Source organism: Artibeus jamaicensis, unplaced genomic scaffold, assembly GCF_021234435.1.
Source record: "Artibeus jamaicensis isolate MK-2021 breed Jamaican fruit bat unplaced genomic scaffold, CSHL_Jam_final contig_473, whole genome shotgun sequence".
Lineage (NCBI taxonomy): Eukaryota > Metazoa > Chordata > Mammalia > Chiroptera > Phyllostomidae > Artibeus > Artibeus jamaicensis.
This window is the reverse complement of record NW_026521851.1, coordinates 1048484-1069970: the sequence shown is the minus strand read 5'-3', so window position 1 is coordinate 1069970 and position 21487 is coordinate 1048484. Positions and strand designations below refer to the sequence as shown.

General features: G+C 42.2%; 1 protein-coding gene and 1 non-coding gene across 2 annotated transcripts; both read left to right on the top strand.

Moving 5' to 3' along the window:
- Nucleotides 1-1559: 1559 nt before the first annotated feature.
- On the top strand, nt 1560-19585 carry TOMM20 (translocase of outer mitochondrial membrane 20). The gene is made up of 5 exons (XM_037167976.2): nt 1560-1861; nt 7066-7112; nt 8972-9053; nt 15175-15317; nt 16989-19585. Exons 1-5 carry the CDS (start codon nt 1741-1743, stop codon nt 17031-17033), a joined length of 438 nt encoding a protein of 145 aa, XP_037023871.1. The 5' UTR covers nt 1560-1740; the 3' UTR covers nt 17034-19585.
- On the top strand, nt 2285-2419 carry LOC119065827 (small nucleolar RNA SNORA14). Its single transcript, XR_005085658.2, has one exon. It is a non-coding gene; the product is annotated as a small nucleolar RNA SNORA14 (small nucleolar RNA).
- Nucleotides 19586-21487: the final 1902 nt, after the last annotated feature.

The following is a 21487-nucleotide window of genomic DNA, read 5'->3' as shown; positions in this document are numbered from 1 at the left end:
GGGGAGGGGGTGCTCCGGGCCACTGTTCTGAGCAGCTAGGTACTAAATTGGGGGTTTTCACTAGCCCCGGGTTCAACAACCCACTGTAAGGACTCATAACTCTGGAATGTCCTGTAGTTGGTTGGTTTTATTATAGCAAAAGGATACAAATAAAAACCGGCCCAAGAGAAAGCAAGCGGCATGAGGAGAGGCTTGGGAGAGTCCCGTGTGCCAAGGTTCCATCGTCCCCTCCCTGGGGTGTCAGCGCACCTCCCTGCCCTAGCACGTGGCACATCCCTGTAACCATGGGAGCTCGTGGGCTCCGTGCCCAGAGGTTTTATTCGGGTTTCACTGTGTAGGACCCAAAGTTGAACTCAACCCCTGGCCCCCCTGGACTCCCGGAGGTAGGGCGGTTAGGGTCCAGATCAAAGTCCCAGCCCTACACTCACAGGGTCGGCTGGCCGCTGGGCCAGCCCCTCGGCGTAACTACCAGCCAGGGCCGCAGAGTACGTTACCCTAGTTTGAATTCAGGAAAGGAAGGATTTATTAAGGAGGTGGTGCCAAGCCCGGAGTCACAGGTAGCTCCTACTCGGAAACGCGGCTCCCAGTGGCTTTCTGGGAGATGAATTATTCAGGGTGACAGCAGTCCTTGTGGTGCCTAAGAGTGGAGTCGGGTCCGGGTCTCCATCGACCGGCGGGTGCCAGGGCGGGGCGTGCTGATCACCGCATCGGCTCCGCAGGTGGGCCCTGGAGTTGTTTTGTCCAGCTTTGCGCGATTCGTTCTGTGCGAAAGTTCTGCTTTCCTGGGTCCGGAGCCCAAACATACCACGTTGTTTGACCCAGCACCTTGTTTCTAAGACTTACTGAATGCTCAGAGAGCCGCATTGTCCTGAGGCCTTAACGATTACTTGGTAGGGCTAGTTTGAGTCAAAAATCAAAACCAAAGGCCAGATTAAGTAAGGTGTCTGCAGGCTTAACGAACGACCTTTCCGTCACTCGGGGCGCAGCGCTTCGGCGGACCGGCCCAGCAGCGGGCAGGGGACCCAGGGACCTGGGCTGGAGTGCCGTCTGCTTTCTGCCCACGGTTTTGTCTTTTATAATTTAACCCACATATATAATGCTTCGTGTGGCTATAAAACTACTCACCTTTTCTTTTTCCCTTCAATCTCTCTTACCGGTTATATTTTTCTAGCACTGCTCCATTTTATTTTCTTCCACTCAGGATACCATATTGTAACATTCTTTTGAAACTGAGTAACTAGCTACGGAGCTTTTTGCACGATTGGGTTGTGACTGAATTTGAAACAAGTTGCAGGCTGGCAGCACTTCACAAAAGAAAGTGAAGCATTTGTCACCACCCTTCCACCTCCGCCAGCCCCAGCAGTGCGTACGTGCTCGACCTCTCGCACACTCTGGACGCAGATCCGCACTCCGAAGCAAGCACGTCAGAGACCCCGCCTACGTCCCTCGCGCAGACGCAGAAGCGGCTCCCGCTCCTCCGCGCAGGCACTGCGGCGGGCGGCCCGGGGGCCTCGGCCCAGGCACTGCTGAGGACTGCCGAGGGGCTTCTGCTCAGGCACTGCGGCGAACCTCCCGGGGCCCTCGGGTGACGGAGCCGGAAATGGCGCATTGGGCCTTTCCTTTTCCTTTGCAGCGAGCGCCAGTTTGAGCAGTGCGGTCTTCTCCTGGGTGAGGGTTTGCGGCCAACGGCTTCTTCTCTGGCCCACCCGGCTGCCGATCCCTCACTACAGTCGAAAAAAGATGGTGGGCCGGAATAGCGCCATCGCTGCTGGTGTGTGCGGGGCCCTCTTCATCGGGTACTGCATCTACTTCGACCGCAAGAGACGGAGTGACCCCAACTTCAAGAATAGGCTGCGAGAACGTGAGTGAGTCCCCTGCCCCGAGACTACTGTCTCCCGCCATGGCCGCCGCTCTACCAGTGCTCCCTCCCTGCTGGGTGGGCTCGGGGCGGCGGGCGCCCGCGTGGTGTTTAGGGCCTGGGGCGGGGAGCCACCAACCGGAAAGAGGTGTTGGTGCTGTCACGCGCCCCCGGGGCTGCTCTTTTCCCTGCGTGATCCCTCCATTTTGGTGGAACGGGAACGATTTTCCCATTTTGTTTTTCCCACTTTTGTCGTTTAGACTTACTCTTATCCGTATTAAAATGTATGGCGTGTGTCGTGGGGATCTTGGGTTTCTTTTTTGGCGTACACCCTTTAAAATCTATTCCTAACTGGAAAGTCGCGTTTTTAATATTTTACGAGTTTCTGGGTGAGCCCAAGCCTGCAAATACGACGCAGCATCGTCGTTGCATTCTTAAACCCTCTTGGTAGCTTTTCTGTAAGTGCTTCCAAGATATGAGTGAATGCTATAGAAATTGCAGGAGAGTCCAAAGGGCTGAGCTTCTTCTGTGGCTCAGTCTTATTTCATACCTGCGACATCTGTTAAGAGGATTTTTTACGAGAAGGAAATCATGACACCAGAGCCTTTGGGATCTTTGAATTCTGGAGGCATACTCAGTTGCAACAATAAAAGAGCAAATTTGTTGGAACGAGAAGGAGTTTGTTATTTATCTAGGTCGCTGAAACAGTTAATTGAAGTTAAATTTGATATGTAAGTTACCGAAGCTCAGGGAGTACAGTGATTGTTTTATTTCATAAGACTTCTTTAAACTCAGTGTGTTCAGTAGCCACGTGTGGCTAGTGACTACTACGTTGGACCACGCTGACCTCAAACCATCTACAATATGACAGCGAATTCCTGATCTCTTACGTTTTAGGCGGGCAGAGACAAAGAAATAATTTATTTAATTTAAGGTTAGATAGACTAATGGGGCGAATGCTATTTTGGATCTGACACTGAGTTTCCCGGCCTCGTTTAGTCACAGGTTAGCAGCATAACCTTGGGATTTCTGAGTCTTATTTTCTTTTAGTTTGTGAAGTCAAGTCAGGTAATGCCACTTGCTTCAGGTTGGTTTTGTGAAGATTAAGATGTTTGAAGTGTCCACCACCATTTTTGACAGAGGGAAGGTCCTTGCATTAATGCTGGCCCTAAGTGTAACTATTGGAATTTCCATCAGTTTCCTGTAGTTTCAAAAGTAGGCGCAGATGCCTGTCTCTGTACAGAATAGATTAACCCTTTCTCCTTTGGGAATGCTGTGAGCCTTACTGTTGGAAACCTTGAGGAAACTAATTTTTGGTTGAAGAAATAAAAACTACGATTTTAGACAGATTAAGAAACCTGTCTTTTTTCAAAAGTTATTTTCCATCTTTAATTCATTAATTTACTTTCTCACTTGAGCAGTAGCCTGATGATTTAAGTGGTCAGGTTTAAATTATTAGCTGAGTAACCTTGGGCACCCTACTTTAAGGTTTTAGTTTCACTTTTGTAAAATGATATAACAAAGGTGGAGTTCAGTAGAGGTTTGGCCTGTAGTAATTGATGAATGCTGAAGATTGATTATGAATATAATTTGTTTGATATTTCTTAAGCAATTAAAACTTTTCCAGAGTAGTTTTGTAGTTTGATTAAAGATAATTATATGATTGGCTGATCTTTGAGGGTATCTTGAATTTGTGTAATTAAATTTGGTTTAATTTGAGGGTTTTTAAAATCTTTTTAATTTTAATTGTTCTGATTTTGAGTTTTTATAGTCCAGTTCCTAATAGAATAGTTGCATCTGCACAGTTTCTCAGATGGTTCACTTTGGCTTGTTAGCTTTTTTTTTTTTTTTTTAGGGAAAGAGGCTTTAAGTTTAAAAAAAAGGTTTGAAATTAGATCAGGGATTCTAATTTATTTGGATTTTTTGTGTCTCATTAGCAGTAGCAGATTATGAGGCTTGTTATAGCATAATTTTCATTAATTCAACTAATCATTAATAAGTGAATATTGACTTCCAAATTATTATGCTAACCACAGGTGTGGTTTTACTTATGCAGTACTGTATAAAGTGATTCATCATTTTAAAATATATTAAGTAGTTTTGTTTAAATGAATACTACTAGAATGACTTAGATTTGGGACTTGTTAGCTTGTATTTTTTCTGTATTTTTTAATTTTATCTTTAAAAATTTTTGTTTGTTTGTTTATTTGCTTTTAGAGAGAGGGGAAAGGAGGGAGAAATAGAGGGAGAGAAACATCGCACATCCCCAGACCCCAACCAGGGACCTGGCCTGCAACCCAGGCATGTGCCCTGACAGTGAATCAACTGGCGACCTTGTGGTTTCCAGGAGAGTGCTCTCAATCCACTGAGCCACACCAGCTAGGACTTTAATATGTATTTCTTTAAAGTAGACAGTTGAATGTGTTAGGCTTACACAGTAGCGCTTGAGACTTATGGCCAATACTGAGTCAAGGCCTGATTTTGCAGATTGGTTTTCTAGTCTGTTATCATTTGTCCCTAATTTATCAAAGAGATACTGTATCTGAAAATAAGTTAATATAACAAGTTGTTTTATGAAACTAAAACCAGAATTGTAACCTTATTGCAATCTTATTGCTAGAAATGTAACGCAATTAAGCAATCTTTAAAGTTGGTAATTGTATCCAACATCAGCAACAACACTCTCCTCTCCACTGCATGAAAGAGCAATTATAAAGTGGATAGTAAGGGAAACTAAGTTTCTCTCTACTGGGTTTCTTTCTTTCTTCTTTTTTTTTTTTTAATACCATTCTTATCATTTTACATAAATTGTGGCTTTGGTATTTCTCTGTTTATTCCACAAACTTGCCATGTTCATTTCTGAGGTGCCTTTTACTTTGATGGGAACATCTTCACTTCTGCAGCTTTAGAGGCAGCTTAGAGTAATACCAGTGAGTACTCGTGCTGTGCAATGCAGCTGCTTGGGTCTGAGTACCTGTGTTCCTTTTAATTGGTTGTTGCCTCGGTCAGTTTCCTTATCTGTAAAATGGGGATAATAATAGTACATGTCTTCATGTTACTCTGAGGATTAAATCAGCTAATTATATTATTTAGAATAGTGTCCTGGCATATAGTATCTAAAACTTACTGAGTGCTTACTTTAACATCCCGCTGCTCTTCACCTTCACGTCAGTTCCTCTGTGAAGTCTTCCTTCCTTCCATCCATGTTCTAGTTTTGGCGCTCTCCTTGCAGCACTAGTCTGTGCTATGTATGATACTTAGGAATTAGTTAACATAGTCTGGTGTCATTCATTATTTCCTGCCTAAAGAGAGCCAAAGGAAAGTCTTATGCAAGTTGAGGGTAGAAAATGTTACGTGTTCTTTTCCCCACAGTTAGTTGCCCAGTAATGAACACCTAGGAAAGGTGGTTTGTTAGGAAAAATGGGCAGTCTTCAAATTAATATGTAAGATCAACTTTAACCTGTTTTTTGCTGTTGAAACTGCTAAAAATGTATTAAATCATATAATAGTAGCACTTTGTTTTTATGGGGGCGAGGGTTGGTAAGAGATACTGGTGTGGTTAAAGCCAGTTTGTAAGGTTGGATAAGAAAAGAAGGCTCCCTGACCATAGTCAGTTGCGAGGCGAACAGGTCACACTGCCTGTTTGTTCACGCATTGGGATTCGGGTTTGTGGAGCACATTTGCTTGCTTTACTATGGCTTTGTTTCTGACAGTAGTAAAGTTAAGGGAGCTTTGTCTTTGGAAAGCAGGGATTTATGTGCTTGAGGTCATCCAAGTAACAAGTATAGAGCCTTACCTTTCTTAGGAATGCCACATGGTGGTTCTCTGTGTCACTGGTAGTTTTTAGCTTGGGAATTAGTATTGAATATATCAGTAACAAATGCTTTCTTGTTATAAACCAGGCACTGTAAAAAATACTTAATCCACAGTAAGTCATTTTATCCTCACAGCACTAGCGCAGGGACTGTTCTTAGACCAGTTTTGCGTAGGAAGAAAGTGAGGCCAGGTCAGTGTAACTTGTCCACGGTGGCACTGCCAGTGAGTGGAAGAGCTGGCACGTAAACAAAGCCTGTGCTTCCTCTGTGCCAGCACCTTCACGCGGGGTGTGTGATTAACTGGCAGTCTAAATGCTGTCAGTGTCCTATTTGGTGGTAAGGGTTGACTAAGTGACAATTAAGATTTTAAACATCTCTTACCCCTGAGATGTAATATTGCTGTTCCATAGCAAACACAAGACAAAAAAAACCTCAAAACATCTTAGAGACTGTAGGCAAAGGTTTGTTTTCCTCATGTAGCTAGCAACAGTTGAATTAGAAATGTAGCGTTTTTGTCAAATGCATTAACTCCCCTCCCTCCTTCCCTCCCTCCCTCCCTATCTTTAGAGAGAGGGGAAGGGAGGGAAAAATACAGGGTAGAAACATTGATGTGTGAGAGATACATCCATCAATTACTTCTCGCGTGCCTCCAACTGGGGACCCAGCCTGCAACCCAGGCATGTGCTCTGACTGGGAATTGAACCAGGTGGGCACTCAATCTACTGAGCCACACCAGCCAGGGCTATTTCTTCCCTCCCTCCCCTTTTTTTTTTTTTTAAGGAAAATTTTCTTGCCCTGGCTGGGTAGATTGCTTGGTTAGACCATTGTCCCAATATGTCAAGGTTGCTGGTTCGATCCCTCATCAGGAAACATGCAGGAATCAACCAATGAACGTATAAATAAGTGGAACAACAAATTGATGTTTCTCTCTCCTTTCCTCTCTTTCTCTCTCTCGAAAAATCAATAAATAAAGAAATTTTTAAAACACTTTCTCAAATGCTGAGTCCCCCCACCTCCATTTAAGAATGCCAGTCAGTGTTCAGCATTCAATAAATAGAACCTGTTACATTTCAGTAATGAAACTCCCTAACAGTGGTGGGTTAATTCTTGCTGGTGTTTCATGGCCTGGGATAGTTGGGAGGGAAGGCTTGCTCATCTTGTAAACGGCTGATCTGAAATCCCCTGCCCAAATCCCCTGCCCAGAAAAGTGGCGTTGCCCAGAGCTCCTTGACCTGAACTGTTCTTGTGACCTGACAGATGGACTGCACGGAGACCTGAGAGCCCAGCAGTCAGTAATGTTTTGGAAAGAGAATGAATGACTGCCACGGCATGTAGACTTATTTTGATTCTCCTTTTACTGATGACAAAATGAACATACTTCATTTCTTGCAGGAAGAAAGAAACAAAAACTTGCCAAAGAGAGAGCTGGACTTTCCAAGGTAATACTTAATCTGTTTTTTGTTTAAATTGTACAGGGGCAGGCAAAAGTAGGTTTCCAGTTGTGAGTAGGAGAAACAGTTTATTCTTATATTATTATTATTGTATTTTCCATATGAACCACTGTAAACCTACTTTGCCCACTCCTGTATTGAATACTTCATAGAAATAATTACTTAAAACTCTATTTCAGGTATATATTTTGAGAAAGCTAGCTTGATGATCTATTTTAAACTATAACTTGCTGCTTTTAGGAATAGTTAAGTGAGTTCAATTGTAGATTATCCAGTCCTTTATTTCCCCCTCCCCCCTTTTTTGGCCATAATAGCAGACACCTTATCTGAGCACTCTGTAAGGGGCACTGAGGTGGTAGTCTCCTGAAGACACTTAGACCAGAAGGCTTGCACATCACTCAGCTGCTTCAAAATAATAAAGTAAAACATTTATTAGTTTTTTTCTTTAGAAGAACCACGTGCAGTTCATTTAAAAAGTTATATAAGATTATTCTCACCCACTGATCCAGAATCTCATCACTTGGGACATTTTTTCATCTAGTTGTAATGCGTAAGTGTAGATATAAATCTTTCTATTCGTTTTTTTCTTTTCATAGATCCTGTGTTCATGATTATTTTAAATGACCACATAGGTTTATCTGCTTGATAAAAAAATGTTCTGTGACATGTGTAAGTAAATTAAGTAAGTAAATGTTAATCACTGTGAATATAGCTTTTCTATTTTATTGACATTAGTTCCATTGTCTGGATTCCCAGGACTTGGACTACTGGATCAGAAGTGGTTCTTTTTGAAGCAGGTTGAGGCAAAAACAAAATTAATGGATAAATGTTACATTTTGTTATTTTGAAACAATTGTAATCAGTGCTGCAAACTGCCTGGGCATGATCATAGTGAAGTTCATAACTGGGAGACAACCACGTACTTGTTCTGTTGTGTCTAAATGACCTTTCTCAGATGTGTTCGTTACATTTTTAGTAGTCAATATAAGGGTATAGGAAATAGGTATATTATTATACTACGTGTAAAGACACGTATCAGTGTGTATTTTTAGATTCAGGTATGATCAAATTCCTGGTGTATGTTGGGGTAGTCAATGAGAGGTGCCTTCACTTTCAGAAATTAAAATCTTTTTCACCCATGTTGCATAATGGGAGTGATATATATATATATATATATATATATATATATATATATATATATATATATATATAATAATCCAAGAACCAAAACCTTACAATAATAGAACTCTAGGGTTTTAAATAAAAAGGAAGTCTTTAATAGTAAGTTTACATTTTTAAAAAGACAAGCTAAATAGCTGGGTCTGGTAATATGTAACAAACTGTAAAGCAAAAACAAAGAAATGCAAACTTACTTAAATAAAGCTGCTTACAACTATAATAGCAAAAAATTAAAAGTACCTCAAATGCTCAACACTGATTATGTAACTATATATTCCTCAGTGGTACATTTTATTAACATTTAAGGATAATCTTTCAGAGCATGTAAAATCTATACAAAATAATGTTGGAATAGAAGAATATATTGATTACAGTTACATAAAAATCTATGATAATGATGGTCAAAAATGGTAATGTGTATATTTTATGGTAGAGGTATTTGTATTTCTTTTTTAGGTTTGATTCACAGCTTTCTAAGAACTGTTCAATACCAGTTTGATCAATAATTTTTTTTTGCATTTCAATATAGATACTAAAGTAATCCTTATGAGTTTTGTTAAAGAGTAAATTTCAATTTTTTGGTTTATTTTTAGTGATATGATTTTCTATGTATTGGTTATATCCCCTGACATAATTTTGTTATCAATTATTAAATATTCTATTTCCAGTTACCTGACCTTAAAGATGCTGAAGCTGTTCAGAAATTCTTCCTTGAAGAAATACAGCTTGGTGAAGAGTTACTAGCCCAAGGTAATAGTTACGTAAAAAAAACCAAAATTTAACCAAGAAAATTTGAACTCTACATGGCTTTATTTAGTAATTTATGAATAGAGCAGAGCATCCAGTCTAGCAACTAGAAGGGCACTCTTTCCAAGGGGTTGTGCAAAGTGGAAGGTTTTTGTAGGAAGCAGTGTGGGGTGTGGGAGCGATTAATGAAAGAAAAGAAAGGGTTCTCTATTGAGGACATCTCTTTGAGGGGGGGAGAGAGGAAGCGTTCTTACCATGCAGATTGCTTTTTTTCTGTGGGGTTGGGGAAGGGCCTAGATGACAGAGTACTTTATTGGTTCTTGACCAGACTAACCAGTCTGGTCAAGAACCAATAAACGTTCATCTTAATAAACATTAAGAGTCTTAATGTTAATAAATAATAGAGTCTTAATGTTAATCTTAATAAACATTAAGATTATGTTTCTGGGAGAGGTTGGAAATGCAGTTAGATCAGATTAAATCTAGGTTTGGTATCCGGTTTTTATAGCACAGGTGACACTGTAGGGCTGATATAATTTTCTTTAATAAGTTGTTAAAAGACTAGAGAGAAAACTAGGTAGAATTCTTCCCTCTGATGTAAGTTTTTGGTGATAAGGGGCCTTTTCAGTGGACCGTGGTTACCATACCCGGTGGTTCTGTTGCCCATTGCACACACAGAAGGCTCTGCTCTGAGTGAGGCAGCAGGTCTTCCACAGAGGACAAGGTTTACTCGGCGGCAGACAGAACCGGAGACGAGGCTCAGTCGGTCTCCCTGAGGGAAGGCTTGGACTTGGAGTGAGCTTAGAGGGGAAGAAGGAGGAACTGCACCCACTGTATTCTAACCCGGGAGTCTTGGGTGGACAGTCTTGGAACTAAGTCATCTAGGAAGGAATGGGGAAGGTGAGGAAGCAGAAAGGAATTCCAGGTGGGCTGGGTTGTTGGCTGAGACCTGGGTGCGGGCAGCCTTGCTTCTGGGTCCTGACCACAGGGCGGGTCTGTGCACAAAGGCTCCGCCACAGGTGGGTTAGGGTTCTGGCCACCATGGGGCCAGCTGGATTCATTTGTTGGCTCTCAGGCCTGGGTGAGCCCCTGGGGCCCGGCTGACCTGGCCTGATCAGGGGTTTCCAGGGCACTGTGGAGGAGGTCTGCTGTTACCTCCACAAGACACTAAAAACTAGGGGAAAACTACCAGGTTGACTTCGGAGTTAGGGCCCTGTTTTAGTACAGCTGTTTCTTAAAAAGTTATTCTAACTTCTGTCTAAATACAGTCTTGTGCCCTGGCAAGTGTGGGTCAGTGGGTTGGCTACTGGTCTGCAAAGCCAAGGGTCACCAATTTGATTCCTGATAAGGGCACATGCCTGGGTTGTGGGCCAGGTCCCCAGTTGGGGGTGTTCAGGAGGCAACTAATCCATGTTTTTCTCCCCTTTCTTCCTCTCTTCCCCTCCCTCTAAAAATAAATTAAAAATTTTAAAATAAATGAGTAAATAAAGTCTTGTGTTGTTGTCATGCAATGACGTTTTGGTCAAGAGTGGACTACATATGCAATGCTGATCCCATAAGATTATAATGGAGCTGAAAAGTTGTTGCTTAGGAGCATTGTAGCCGTCGCCAGGCAACGGCTCTTTTTCAGCAACATATTATTTATGTGTTTGTTGTCATGCCTGGTCTAAACTGTAGGGAACAGGATTTGTCACCTCAAATCGTCTCTTGGGCATAAGGATTATTTTAGGTTGGGTAATTTTAAGAAACACTGATATGGGAGAAGCTCTGAAAACGAAGGAGAAGTTTCCCTATGTGAAAAACATCTACATGTGTAAGGAAATCTCCCTTTGTCAGGGTATCTCCCTCCTTGCACTGGAAAGAGGGGGGTGACCTTATCTCTAGAAACTTGTCAATGCAGAGGACATCAACTTCAGTCTATAATAATCTCACCTTGTTTACTGTGCTTTTCCTGGTCGCCTCCTATAACCGACTTCTCCCCACCTCCATCCTCTTCTGTCTTCTGTTGAAGAGGGTGTTTGAGGGGTGGCCACCTTAGTGAGGTTCTCCGTTTTGTTGGGTCTCTCAGGAATACAGGCAGTATACATGCATTTAAGCTGTTGTTTCTTTCTCCACACAAAACCTGCTGCACTGCCAGTTGCACAACGTTACATTACCTTTCTATGTTTAGACACGCCAGTACTTAGCACTGTGTTACAGTTGCCTACGGTATTCAGCACAGTAAGCTGCCGTACAGGCTCGTAGCACGGGAGGTGTGGCGTAAGCTCTGCCATCTGGGTGTGTGTAAGTAAGTGCATGCTGATGTTCGCCCACTGATGAAATGCGTAACGCGTATTTCTCAGCGCAGCCCGGTCATTAGGCAGTGTGCTACTGTGTTTCAGGATGAGCTGTTAGGCGTTTAGTAATGTGAGGACAGTGTTATTTAAGACTGGCTCTAGAAATCAGTGTTTATTGTGTCAGTACATTTCGAGTGAGTTTTATGTTTACTTGATAAGGAGAAGATAATGAGTAATCTTTACAAATGGGGCTATTTTAAGTAGTTTAGAGAATGTAGTCATTGCACAATACTTAAAAAATTCTATTATGAAATTGAAATGCTCAGATTGGAAAATGTGAGGACTATAATCCATTCAGTAGTTTAGTCTTAAGGTATTTACAGATATTTTTAGTGTTAAATTAGCTCTCCTCTCAAAAGTACCTTTAAAGTAGTTACTGTCATTAATTTTAAAAGTGTTAAGTTTTGCCCTGGCCCATGTGGCTTAGTTGGTCTGGCATTGTCCCATAAATCAAAAGGTCATGGGTTCAGTCCCCAGTCCGGACATGTACAGTCGGCAACTTGTAGATCTCTCGCTCACACACATCGATGTTTTGCTCCCTCTCTTTGTCCCTCTCTTTTCCTTTCTAAGCATGTCCTGGGGTGAGGATTTTTTTTTTTAAGCCTCAAGTTTTTCTTACTCTTATCACTGTATCATAAGAGATAAAGACAGTATTGTACTATATGCTTTTGGTTCTTTGTTTCTTTTATGAGAACAGTTAAAGGTTTAAGATGGTGACAGGCCATATTTACTTTTTGTTGTATCTTTCTCGAGAAATAACTTTTTCCCCTGGCTGGTGTGGCTCAGTGGATTGAGCGTCAGCCTGCAAACCAAAAGGGTACTGGTTCAATTCCCAGTCAGGGCACATGCCTGGTTTGCTTGTGGGTGAGGTCCCCAGCTGGGGGTGTGCAAGAGGCAACCAATTGGTGTTTCTCTCTCTCCCTCTCCTCTCTCTTTAAAATTAAATAAGTCTTTTAAAAATTAAAAATAACTTTTATTTTTTGAGGAAGTAATTATCTTTGGATTGTGAAGTAGGGTATAATACTTAAGTAAAAAAAAAAGGAAAAATGCCGTAACAAAATAATTACATGACTTTTCCCAATACAAATAAGAAAAAAGTGAGGTTTAATCATAGAGCACTGAAATCGTCACAAGGATTATTTGAGAGGCTATAATTATATTACTTTTAAAAAGACTATTAATTTTAGAGTGAGGGGAAGGGAGGGAGAAAAGAGAGGGTGAGAAACACCGATCAGTTGCTTTTTGCTTGTGCCCTGATTGGAACTGAACTTGCAGCTCAGGCCTGTGCCCTGACCCAAGAGTGAACTGGCAACTTTCCTCTTTGCGGGGTGATGCCCAGCCAACTGAGCCACACCAGTCAGGGTAATTATATTATTTAATATCTGAAAAGAGAATTTTGCATGTGTAGTGATTCATATTTGTTTTTAAGGATGGCAGTGTTTCATTTTATGCAAACATTCTCAAGTAAATGTTTTTCATGCTCATAAAGACGTCTATACTATCAAACTTTTTTCTAACTCCCCCAAAATACAAACATTTTAAATTAATTGACTAAAATAAAGGTAGTAGACTATAATGTACTCCTTATTACTTACACTTGGATTATCTTGGAGATTTGTGCACTGTGGCCCTGTCCGTCTGTCTGATTTGAGCTGTTGGATCCAGATTGAGGACAGTTACTGGTGGTGATGGGGCAGGTTAAGGAGAGACAGGGAACAGTTGATCTTTTGTCCACGTTCAGTCCTGTACTTCAGCCCAACACACCCAGAGAATTACTTAACTCAGCTGCCAAACTTGCTTTCTTTTGGTGGAAACTACCAAGCTAACCAGAGATAGGAGACTTGGATGGTGAGGCTTAGAGTACAGGTCGGTATCGGAGTAAGCCAGGTGGGGAAGCATAAGCAATTTGGGTGGTGAACTTTATTGCTTGACAGGTTCTCCTCCTTCCAGGCATCTTCCCAAAATGTATTCCTTTAACTGAGTGAGATCTCATCTCAGGCAGTGTGACTGGGGTCAGGCTGCACGTGCAAAGGGGAAATGGCTTCACCTGCAGTGTGTGCCTGCAGTAGCTCACACGGTTTGCAGTACATTTGGTGTTCTGGGAGGTGTCTCAGTGATCCCCTGTGTTCCACGCACACCACTCCAGTAGCTGTTTCCACTTAATACCTGTGTCTAAAGATCCAGGTTGTGATATATCAATTCATGCAAACACATTTTCAAGTAAATTTTGTCCTTCGTGCTCATAAAGGTGTCTAACTTACTGCCAAAACTTCTACTGTCCCCAGGCAACCATGTAATTCTCTTTGGTGCCTGTAAGTCAGTGACTGAAATGACTATTCCATGCCCAGGTGGCACCTTAATTTTCAAGTCAGTGGAGCCATTACTGAGTCTCTTGATGGAAGTGCAAGCCCATGCAGAAGACCCAAGTCTTGTATTTTCTATTTTATTTTAAATGCTTTTTTGCTGAGTTCTGCTTTTCAAATTTTTTAAAGGTTTTATTTATTTATTTTTAGAGATATGGCAAGAGGGGGAGAGAGGGAGAGACATTGATGTGCAAGAGAAACATTGATTGGTTGCCTCTTGCATGCTCCTAAGTGGGGGGACCTCACCTGCAACCCAGGCGTGTGCCCTGACTGGGAATCAAACCTGTACTCATTTGGTTCACAGGCTGGCACTCAGTCCTTATACCAGCCAGGGGGTTTTGTTTGTTTGTTTTAAAGGGAATCTCTGTAATTTCTTTTTAATTTTATTGTGAACCTTGAAGTGCTTTAAAAAATTCATAATAAAAAAGATTTCCCCCTGGCTGGGGAAAGATTTCCCCCATGCCTGGGTCGCAGGCCAGTTCCCAGCAGAGGACGTACGAGAGGCAACCATACATTGATATTTCTCTCCCTCTCTCCTTCCCTTCCCTTCTAAAGATAAATAAATAAATTTTAAAAAATTTTAAAAAAAGACTTCCAGTGGAGGATTTTTAATAACGTACATTAAAAAGACGTCCCATGTTGAAAAGTCCTTATAGAATATTTAATTTAAAACTGTATTTAATGGTGTAAAATTCATTTGCTCTGAGAATTTGGGGCAGTCTTTGGAGTTTGATTTCAAGTGGAATTAACTGAGGACAGGAGCTGCCTCTCGGGTCCTTACTCAGGCAAAAAACCTTCAAAAAACTGTATGCCTGATGTCATTTTTTTTTTTCTTTCAACAGTGGTACAACTATTGCAGGAAATTTGTAGGTAAATAAAAAGAAAGTAAATTCTACTACTCGGAGATGATCACTGTTTTTTGTTGTTTTTTTTTTACCTGCTTCTTCCTGCCACTTGTATTACTATGACTGTTTTGCTCATAACATCACTTAACCCTTTTTAACTTACGTGTGATGATGTAGTACAAGGGGTTAGTTTAAGATGAGATTGGCTCTCTCTGTCTCAGTCCCCAACTTCCTGTTCTCTCTTCTCAAGAAGGGTGTTCCATTGTTAGCAATTTCTTATGTAATCTTTGAGAAATACTCTGTATAAATAGTAATATATGTGGACATTTCTGCACCTTAATTTCCCCCCTTTTGTATGTATATTGGAGATACAGCATATCAGTGCATACAGTCTGGACCATCCTTGTTAATGGCTTCATAATATCAATCATATGAATGTACAATAGATTATTTCCAAGTTTCTACTTGTATGATATTTTTGGTCTGTATCACTTAGTGGTACAGTGTAGACTCTAGAGTTGAATTCTTGACAAAGGCAGAGGCTTTCTGGTTACGTGTCACTTTCATGTCCACCTTCCAGGCGAATATGAAAAGGGCGTGGACCACCTGACCAATGCGATTGCCGTGTGTGGACAGCCGCAGCAGTTGCTGCAAGTGCTGCAGCAAACGCTCCCGCCACCCGTGTTCCAGATGCTTCTGACCAAGCTTCCCACAATTAGTCAGGTAAGGGTTTGAAATGTTAGGTAATAAAAGTAGAACCTGAGAATTAAATGTTTTAGGAACATTAGCATTGAAAAGTGAGCCTAGTGAAATGGTGGAATCATGAAACGCATCCATGTAGTGAAAATAGGACTCGAGACAACAGTGCTTAGAATTTTCTTCCCTAATGGGAAAACATTCAGATGACTGGGAATAAGATCTAGTAGTGATCGTGTCCAAGAGCCGGATCAGGAATTGTGTCTCTTAGAATTATGGCTCAGACCATAGTATTCAAATCCCAGAATTTAGGCCATTCTCAACTACTTTCTGAAACTAGTTTTCTGCCGCCTCTCATGCGCAACCGTGCGGTCAGGTCTGAGGCGTGATGGAAGAGCCGGGATGGCCTAGCCTGGCAAGTAGGTTGTAAAGGACCCTGGACCCCCTGACCTCACTTGTCTAAAGGTCCCAGCACCTCACATCTGCCAGGGTGGGGTTTGGGTTCAGCATTATTTCACTACATCCCCAAATCCCTATTGAATAGGGCAAAATTTGTGTATACAACCATTTGTGTATACAACCGCTAACTTAAGAGTTAAGTAAACTGCATGCTGTTCTTTTAATCCTTTCCAAGGAGTTCAAGTGAATCTACTTGTTGGAAGGGCATACTGTTACATGTTTTAATTTCCACATTTGGTATGATTAAAACTTACTAAAATGGGTAATTCTTCAAAATGACCTTTTACTCCACTAAATTGGAAAGGGACAAAAGAAAAGACAGGTCCCAGAGGGTTGGAAAACCAAGGACTTGGTCTTAATCCTTTTTATTCCCTGCTGTATCAGAATCCTTTATTTAATGTCATTTGCACTTTGAAAAGCAGCATAGTATGTAGAGCTTTTGGGAAATTGACCTGAGGGTGATGTGATGTCTTGAAATATGGATGAATTCAGGTTGAAGCCTTAATTCCTTTCTATAAAGATGACCTTTTTCAAGCCCCAGCTGGTGTAGCTCAGTGGACTCAGCGAGGGCCTGTAAACTGGGAGAGGTTTGATTCCCAGTCAGGGCACATGCCTGGGTTGCAGGCCATTTCCCAGCAGGGGATGCATGAGAGGCAAACATACATTGATGTCTCTCTCCCTCTCTTCCTTCCCTTCCCCTCCCCTCTAAAGATAAATGAAAAAAATCTTTTAAAAAAATGACCTTTTTTACTTAGCTAACTTGTCTCATGTTATCTGGAAATGTTTTCAAAGTATTAATTTGAGAAGACTGTATTCCTTTTTCATATAATGATTTGGAGCATTTCCAGGCCAAAAATGGAAATATTTGGAGTATAGAATGATCAGCATTCTTAGCACTCATCAGTATTTTTAGTTTATGTAGGAATAAAGAGAGATCTTGAATTCATTTTTGTTTCAATTATGTAATTGGCTAATGTGTAGCACAATAAAATGGTATGCCTCTTTTATTCATTTGAATTTTGAAATGAGACCAACAGCAGTTATGAACATTATTTTCTTAGATGATAATGTATAAAGTGTTTAATGTTGAAATTTCAGAATGGGTAAACTTTAGCTAGATCTATTTCTTGGAATACAGAGGCCGTTACCCTTTTTTTTAATTCAAACAAAGGGCATTTTTGTTGAACCTGATTAAATTTGTGTACTTTGTAAGAGTTAAACATATTTTTCTTCTTTCAGAGAATTGTAAGTGCTCAGAGCTTGGCTGAAGATGATGTGGAATGAGAAACAAATGCCAACATCATAATCTCCATTAAAAGTGTTTTTAAAATCCTAACTTGGAAGATGAGCAGCTCTGGGGGAATAAGGGCAAACAGGCTTGGTATGGACTGTCCACTAAATCTACCAAAGTCAACTTTTACTTTGTGTAGATCCATTCATCTTTTATTTATTTTTCCCAGTGAAGAGTGTATTTTGATAGAGAGCTTTTCATTTTATAAATACACTATCAATTACTGAAATACCATGGATTTTGCTTATTCCTAAAATGTGTGATTAAAATGTACATATAACATCATGTTATGTACATCAGAAATATCCAGTGCTCAGTTTTAAAAGGCATTAAAATTAAAAGTAGGGGAAACCTGGAAAATGCACTTTTCTTAAGCTAGTACATCTTGCTGCATGACAGAAAATTGGGTGGAAACAATGATTGTCTTTATCAAAACTGGGTATTAAAGTCTTTGTGAGACCATGTCTTTGCATTTAATCCTGCAAAAGTGTGAGATGTACTGCTGTGCCGTGCTAACAGCCTTATCCGCCCTGTGCATCAGTCTGGGAACATTTTGTTGGAGGCCGTGGCTTGCTGTGCTCTGGATATTATCTCCTGGTGTTGTAGGTGCATGCCGTTGCAAATAGCACTGGGAACTAGATGTCCGTGTGCCCCTGGTGTAGCTGTCGCGCTTCTCCAGTCACTGATGCCTGCCCACTTCCCTCACTTGTGAGATGAGGGGTTTGGCCTGTGGGTTCATAGAAGCGTCCCTTGCAGCTCCTCATTTGGTTGTGTTTCAGCATTATGAAATCCATCCTTCTGAGGGGCAATCAGGTCTTGCATTTTTTTATTCTCTAAATTTTGCATGCTTGCCTGGCTTAGTATTTCTGAAAGTATTTTTTTTAAGGTATTGTAACATATTTTTCACTGGAATCATGTGGTTCTGTCACTGCTCTTATAAATTAATCTGAAATTTAACCTTTAAGGTAACTGAGATGATATGCTTGTAAAAACATATTTTTTTGCTTTTATCTTATGTACCTCCTTAATCCTTTAATCTGATCCATTTATCTTGTTGTGACGAGAATAAGGTATAGCCTGTGGCTGGAGACGTGCAAAGACTGGAGGTGATGGGACCTCTTATTCACAAAACAGTGACTTGTCTGCAATCCCTAATTCAGTGTCAGACCTGAGGGTAAGGGTCTTTGTCACTATAATCCTGGTCAGCTGGACCAAACAGGTCTCTGCTTCTGTTCTAAAAATCTCTGGAAACCCCAAAGTCTTTTCCTACATGGACTAGGCTTTTTGTTTTGTTTTACTGACAAAGTTCTTGCACCTCGGGTTTTGCAGTGGCTGCGGTACAGTGGGAAGAGTTTGGGATATGATTCTAGTTTCTGTCTTTGGAGCGCTGCCCCAGCCTTGGACAAGTCGTGTCGCATCCCTGAACTTCTGTTACTCTCCTCTACAAAATGAGGACTCACAGTTAACAACTTCCCCAGGTACCTTCCAGGTACCTGGATCTACCTTGTGATCCTGAACCTTAAAACAGTGCTTTTTAAAAATTTATTACACCTCGCATGTGTTTCGGGGTGACCAGTAGAAACATGCTGGTTAGTCAATTTTACTAATAGGATCCCCAGTCCAAAGCAGGGGGTACTGGGCATTGGTCAGTGAGCGGAAACAGTCTTCTAGCTTGCACCCACCCAAACGAACAAAAAAAGTGTTCAGAACAGAGGCCATCAAGGCAGAGAAGAATGAACACAGGGCCAGAGGGAATAGAGGCGGGGGTTAACTTGGATCTGGGAGGGTATGAAGGATGGGCCCTGGAGCCTGGAGTGCATCCTAGTGGGATGTCACTTGGCTTGTAGCTAAGACTGGCTTTGATGTAGGCTTGCCATGGAGGCAGTGGGGGCTTCACTTCAGAGCTGACTCAGCCAAGTGCACTTTCTTATTTAAATGAGAGCTTTGGTGCTTTAAAAATAGGTACCACTTTTGAAAGCCAGCTGTGTTAGGTTAAAAAAAAAATTACCCCCGGCATGTAATTGCCAAACAGTTTCCTGGAACCAGGCAGTCATGCTGATGCTGGCCAAATGGTGCTCAGCTCCAGATGGGAGCAGAGTGGTAGCTGTCGGCGTGTTCCCCTGTGCTTGTGTTGCACACGTATAATCTTTGGACATGGGAATAATTGCACATTGGCATGCCTTTGGGGGAAGGGATCTATTGTTTGGTTCCATGATTTGTACTTAAAAGGGAAAGAGCAGTTAAACAGGCTTACCTGGTGGTAGCAGTGCTGTTCTCTTAACAGATTCCTAACTTCCATCCACACTTGACATGTAAAACCTAGTACAGTGCGCGTAGTAGCCAAGCAGGCTGTTGACCTGCTTTCTGACCCTGTCAAATCAATCTATGGTCCAGAGTGTGTTAATGAAATGTTATTGCAGAAGAGATTATGAGATAATTGGTATATCATGCAGCTATCACAATTTTCTTTCTAGTAACATAAATGCAGTTTTATCATTGCTTGTGCCTCAACTATTTAAGTGACTATTAAAGGGCTTGGAGAAAATTTTGGCTTGGTATTTATTTGCAGAAATGAATTCTGCTGAATTGGGTGGCTCCGAGTCGTGGTACCTAAGTGTTTTTAGGTCACAGCATCCCTTTGAGGATGTTGGCAGCTGCACAGCTTCTCCCCAGGAATGTGCGCATTTGCCTTTCACTTCAGGGGATTTGCAGATTCAGGCTAAGACCCCCTGCTTGAATGTCAGGCAGGTGAGGACTCAGTAGCAGTAGCTTTCCAACTGCAGCAGGTGTCGGAACCACCTGGAACGCTGTGAAAGAGGCTGCTGGGCACTAGGCTGGGCCAGGAGCAGCAGGGTCATTCAGCCCTTCTGTCAGGTTCCCAGGGTTTGATGGTGCTGCTGGTCGGGGGTCCTGCTATGAATGGGACACAGGCAGGGACGCTCGGTGGTGATGTGGAAGACATGACAGGACATTCCTGTCGCTACCAGCTGTGTTCAGATGGGCTCCTTCAGCACTCCGCGACAGTAACAGTGACTGTGATTGAAAAGCCAGCACTGGACTGCACGATACCTGGAGCACCAAGACTATCCTCAGACGCTGCGTTTCAGATAGGCCAGTCCATTACAACGTGCTTGAGGGGAGTTTCTCCAAACGGGGGGCGACGTTGCTGACTCAGAAACTACTTCCCCTGAGCGTTTTAGTTGTGCGTTTTTACGGTTTTCTTCCAGATTTGTGTTTTGGGGCAAATCAAATAGATTTTTCCTATTTTGGGTACAAGGTTTTTAGAACACACATGCACGCGCGCGCACACACACACATAAATAAAATGTTTCTTGGCCTTTTAAAGGCTATGGTACTGTTCTGGAAATAGCCCAGGAGGTGTTGTGGGGACACTAGATCCTGTTTAATCCCCACTGGTAGTGATAAGGGTGTCGAATACTTTGATATCAGGCTAACAAAGAAACTAGGAGTTGGGCTGGACAGAGAAAATGGGGAGGGGGCTGTGCTTATGCTGGAGCTTGATCTGGCACCTGGTGTCGAGCAGTGTCCCCGTGTCACGTGTCTCGCGTGCTGGCACACAGGCCTGTTCAGGGAGAAGTGGGTCCCTCTGGAATCCACTTGGGGTTCGTGCAGCCCTGCCTCCTCTCTGCGTACAGAAATAGACAGACAGAACCGGGCTGCCTGGGCTTGCTCCCTGGCAGTGGGCATCTTTGAGGGTCTAAAACCGGAACTTTTCTCAGTGTACTCAGAGCAACACACAAGACAGTCCCCAGAGAGGCTGCTCGCCCTGTTCAGCATTTGAGGACGACGACTTTGTGGTCCCAGCAGAGACTGATCTCTCTTTAAAAACAGTGGTTTCAGCATCCCATTCCTGGAGAGCACGCAGTGGCTTTCAGCAGTGTGCACTGCAGTCCTGCTGTCAAGCAGGGCTCTGGTAGCAAGCGTAGAAACCCCACGGAGAAGAGGAGTCCAGCTGTGGGCACGGGCAGCTCCAGCCCATGCAGATGAGGACAGGAACATTGCAGAGCTCCAGGAAGTGTTGGCCCAGCCCGAGAAACCTGCCTGGTGTCCTGCAGTGAATGGAAGACTCAGCTCCCCCCAGCTTTATGGAAGTATGATTTACAAATACAGCTTACATGTATTGAAGATGTACAAGTAATGTTTTGATGGACGTGCATTGTGAAATGATTATCACCTTCAAGCTCATTAACAGCTGTCACCTTGTCACCTTCTTGGTGTGTGTGGTGAAACTACTTAAGACCTACAGATTTCAAGTGTGCAATACATACTAATTGCATGCTATACGTTAGATCTCCATGACATACTCGCACCTGGAAGCCTGCCCTTTGACCACCGCCTCCTCATTTCCTCCAAACCCCACCCCAGCTCTTGGTAACCACTCTTCCCCTCTGTTTCTGTGACTTTGATTTTTTTTGGATTCAACATG

Coding starts and splice junctions, on each gene's coding strand:
- TOMM20 (XM_037167976.2), top strand. CDS start 1,741: ATGGTGGGCCGGAATAGCGCCATCGCTGCTGGTGTGTGCGGGGCCCTC. Junction 1,862..7,065: donor CAAGAATAGGCTGCGAGAAC/GTGAGTGAGTCC, acceptor CATTTCTTGCAG/GAAGAAAGAAACAAAAACTT. Junction 7,113..8,971: donor AGAGAGCTGGACTTTCCAAG/GTAATACTTAAT, acceptor TTCTATTTCCAG/TTACCTGACCTTAAAGATGC.